The sequence below is a fragment of the Pinus tabuliformis genome, chromosome 8 (genome assembly GCF_031772625.1).
Source record: "Pinus tabuliformis cultivar Carrire ecotype Pingquan chromosome 8, CPIR1, whole genome shotgun sequence".
NCBI classification, from domain to species: Eukaryota; Viridiplantae; Streptophyta; class Pinopsida; order Pinales; family Pinaceae; genus Pinus; species Pinus tabuliformis.
Genome location: NC_142294.1, coordinates 817,315,166 through 817,319,635, shown reverse-complemented (window position 1 = coordinate 817,319,635; position 4,470 = coordinate 817,315,166). Strand labels below are relative to the sequence as shown.

The 4,470-nt window shown below is 40.4% G+C and overlaps 1 protein-coding gene across 1 annotated transcript; it reads left to right on the top strand.

The window, feature by feature from the left end:
• The first annotated feature begins 254 nt into the window (after positions 1 to 254).
• Positions 255 to 3,349, top strand: LOC149238093 (uncharacterized). Its single transcript, XM_089372911.1, has 2 exons — positions 255 to 630; positions 767 to 3,349. The coding sequence occupies exons 1-2, from the start codon at positions 601 to 603 to the stop codon at positions 2,984 to 2,986; spliced, it is 2,250 nt and encodes a 749-aa protein (XP_089229037.1). The 5' UTR covers positions 255 to 600; the 3' UTR covers positions 2,987 to 3,349.
• Positions 3,350 to 4,470: the final 1,121 nt, after the last annotated feature.

Sequence of the window (4,470 nt, the reverse complement as noted above, 5' to 3'; positions counted from 1 at the left end):
ATCTTGTCAAAATTTCTACTATTTAAAATTATGACCTCGTTAAACTACTCTTATTTTAATATTATTTATTATTTCTACATTTAGAATAATTGATTGCAACGATTTGGACAAAGCCTAAGATGAGGGAAGCGCCTAACCAGCGTACCATAGGGTATTCAATGCGTCGGGAGATAGCCCGCTAACACGCGAATTCGGAAACTCGCCACTAAATAAGAAAGAAGAATTCGCGTGTTAGCGGGCTATCTCCCCTGCATCTCCCGGCACATTGAATACCCTATGGTATGCTGGTTAGGCGCTGCCTAAGATGAGACCCCTCTGCGCACCAATAACTAGCAGAAAACAGAAGTCAAAACATTTATCATTTATTGCTCAGGGAATCGTGCTTGACGAGTCATCCACATTGGGATTTATTGCGAAGGATGCATGCTCGACGAACAAGTGCATTTCTTATTTAGGTGAATTTATCTTGGGATTTATTACGAAGGTACTCATGCGTGCTCGTCCATCTCTACTGTTCTAGTTTCCTCTCCATACACAAGACAGGGAAACGAGGAAGCATTGAATTGAAAGTTCAACAGATGAAGAGGGAACACCAAGGGGATGAAGGGATGCCATTACCATATTGGAAAGGTAAGAGAGGCTTGTCAACAAGGTCTCAGTTTCCATTGTTTTGCTGCATTGAACGTAGCTTTCTGCATATTCATATAAATGGGTTTACGTCGCTGATATTACCTCCGTGTATATTGTTTTCAACTTCGACTTTCAGGGCAGAAGCAAAACCCAAAACCCAGCTCGGGATTTGGCCTCGATATTGAAGGAGGCATCGTCAAGACGTTCCAAAAAATTAGTAGATCACAGTATTCACCGTCTTCGTAGGCAATTGTTGGTGCAAATTGAATCTGAGAGGCTAAACAATGAGAGCCAGCCATCGAAGCCCAGCATGTCAGAAAACAATCACGACGGGCATCAGAGGCGCCCCTTTGATGCCAGGAAAACAGAAAACTATTACAGTCCGACATTGGATAGACTTAAATCAGAGAACCCGCAGAAAACCCTAGATGAATATGACTGCAACAGTCCCCTCATTCTTTCCACCAGACAAATGGTGGATGTCTTAAACTTTCAGAAAGACACCCAAATAGCACTAGAAATCTTCAACAGGGCAGGGAAACAAGAGGGTTACAAACACAATCTTTATACCTACAGGGTCATGATTCAGAAGCTACTTGATGCAAAATACCACGAAGACGCAGAGAATCTGCTCAACGAAATGACTGCAGAAAGCTTCCAATGTGGGGATCCTGCAGTGTTCAATAGCTTGATCAAGAGCTTTGGCGAGGCCCTGTTGATGGAAGCGGCATTCAAGGTATTTCATCGCATGCATGATTTCTGCAATCCTGATGTTGATTCCTATAATGCTCTTCTGAATGCCTTAGTGCAGAACAAGCACTATGAAACTGCTATTGCATTCTTCAACCAGCTGGGTTGTGCTGGAATTCCTCTCACAGTCACAACCTTCAATATCGCCATTAACGCACTTTGTTATGTCAAGAGAGTAGAGGAGGCCGTTGTGCTTTTACGACAAATGCATGAACAGAAATGGCCCCCCAATGTCTGCACTTATAATACACTTATAAGAGGATTCTCTGATAAAGGAGATGCTGAAGAAGCCGCCAAGTTGCTGGATGAGATGGTGGGTAAAAAAATTAAGCCGAATGTCAGAACTTTTACTACGCTGGTTCACGGCTTTTGCAAGGCAGGTGACCCTAAGAGAGCTTTGGAAATATTCAATGAGATTGTGATAGAAGGTTTATCTCCCAGTGTCGTCACATATAGTATACTAATATCAGGCATGGTCAAAGAAGGATATATTGATCAAGCCGCAGAAATTCTACACCAGATGCCGGCACGGGGTTGCATTCCAAATGTGTTCTCGTATAGCTCTGCCATGGCTGGTTACTGCAAATATGGAAGGTTTTCTGACGCGTTCAAATTTTTCAATGAAATGCTGCAAATGGGCCATGTTCCGAATGTGGTGACCTTCAATACGCTGATATATGGACTTTGCAAAGAACAGCGTTTGGAGGAAGCGGCTCGGATTTTGGATGAAATCAGCCATAAAGGAATTCATCCTAATGCTATTACTTATACTACTTTGATTGATGGATACTGCAAGCTGGGTGATATACACAAGGCCATGGAACATCTCAAGCAAATGAGGGCAAAGGGCCATGCTCCTAATAGCATAACTTACACTACCCTGATAGATACACACTTAAAAAAGTGCAATTGGGATGAGGCTGAAAAGATTTTCAGTGAGATGCTCAGGAATGACTGTGAACCGGATCTTGTAGCATACAATGTCTTCTTGTTTGGTCTCTGCAAAGAGGGAAAGCTGGAGAGAACCTCAGTAATTTTGGATGAAATGTTGGACAAAGGATTTACTCCAGATGTTTTTACTTACACCATCATAATTGATGCTTTGTGCAAGGCAGGGAAACTTCTTCAAGCTAAAAGGACACTGGAGGAGATGATTATGAAAGGCTGTCCTCCAAATGTTGTTACTTACACCTCAATGATTCACGGTTTCTGCCAAGAAGGAGATTTCCATGAAGCCAATCGCATTCTGGATGAAATGCTCTCCAATGGCTGTGTTCCTGATGTAGTAACCTGGAGCACGTTAATGAATGCATTCCGAGGGGAAATCAAGTCTCAAAGCAGTATGGGCATTTTAAAGAACAGTATCTCTAAGATAATAGATGACATGCTTGACGAAAGTTTGGTTCCTAATGCTTTTGCTTCTGTGTCTCTGTTGGATTTTCTCTGTGAGGATACCAAGTCCGCTGTAAAAGCAATACTTAATGAGATGGGGGAGAACAACTGCATTCCTGTAGAATTGACCAAAAACCCATTTATTAACCGTCTTTTCAAGGAAGGCAAATTGCATGGGGCCATGTTGCGATATTGGGCTAATTTTTGCTTCTGATTCTGTATTCATAAACATGTGAAACCATTTGTTGATGGCATAATGAAGGGAAACCTTGAACAGTCTTTCATTCATTATTATCATGATGGGAAGCGCTGAACAGTTTGGCATGCACTGTTATCGTTCTTAGATCGTACTGTACTCAGAAGCTGCGTGAGGTAAATGGTTTGCTCATGGATATACGCAAAGAAATTAAGGCTTTGAGGCCCACAGATGTTAGTGTTGAAAGCTTTTGGTTATCGAATCCTGCAATCAGTTGGGCAATGTATATCTCGTCATCGATTTGAGAGTAATGGCTTGATGCTAAAAGCTGTATTGTAATCGTGGTTTCCACTCTGACTATTATAAAATGCTTCTTCTCTAGACCGCAGTAATTAGTTTATTGTTTTATTAGTGCAAATTTGGAGACTGCTCTGGAACCAGAACTTTTGTTTATAAATAAACTTAATTGATTGCTGTCTTTTTTTACCTGCTATCTATTGGGCATGCTTTTGAGACACATTTGTTTAACCTCTTGATCAGTTGTATGAATCAAATATTTTGGATGGTTGAATCTATTAGGTCTTATATTTTGGGGATTTTCCTTTTGGTTCAGGACAAATGCTATGACCTTGCACCCAAGCTAAACAATACATTTGGCAAAGCAGTGGCTGTCTATCCACAAAAGAAATCTTGATTTTTTACCCTTGAACATTTTAAGAAAATCAATATACTAAGTTTGACATCAAGGCAGGTCTGAATTCAAAGCTAGCTTACATTTATTTGTCTTACCTTTTAGCTCAGGTAAGGTTAAGGTCCTTTCCTGAGCAGAGATAGCCCTGGTGTGACTTGTCAGTCAGGACCTTACCTGCCCGAGCAGAGCTTAGAACAAGGACCTTATTTTAGCAGATCGAGCTTCAGTAAGACCTTTCAGTATCCTTCGCTTTTTGGTTTAAATTAGCCTACCTGATACGCCTCCCTTCTACCTGTCAGGAATTGGATATGCCAACTTGTCTTTCCCATGAGGACATGTGCAAGGCGTATATGCATTCCAAAAGTTGTACAAAATAATAAATGCTCTTTAATTGTGTGCTTCTGAGTGGATTTAAGGTTATTCTTACACCTATCTAGCCCTAATTTCTGTTGCCAACACACTTAACCAACTTCTAAGAATATAAATAAGGTCCATATGTTGTAGAAGAAGCAAGTGGCCATTCTAATACATTTATGTTGGAGCATGTTAATTTTAGAATAACACGTTCTTTGCTTAGGGTAGATACTTCAATATTCAATATTAGCCCATCTTTAATCCATTGCAATCTCATGAATCATCATCATATTGACAGTAACTAAGGAAAGAACATATGCAATAAATAATGAAGACGAGCCAAGAAAAGAGGACACAATAATATGGCACAAGCAAGGGAAAAACACCAAGATAGGGAAAACACTTGATCGAATCTTCTTATTATCAATATCAAATGTTTAGCAGAGGGAGAAAATAC

Coding starts and splice junctions, on each gene's coding strand:
- LOC149238093 (XM_089372911.1), top strand. CDS start 601: ATGAAGGGATGCCATTACCATATTGGAAAG. Junction 631..766: donor GCCATTACCATATTGGAAAG/GTAAGAGAGGCT, acceptor TTCGACTTTCAG/GGCAGAAGCAAAACCCAAAA.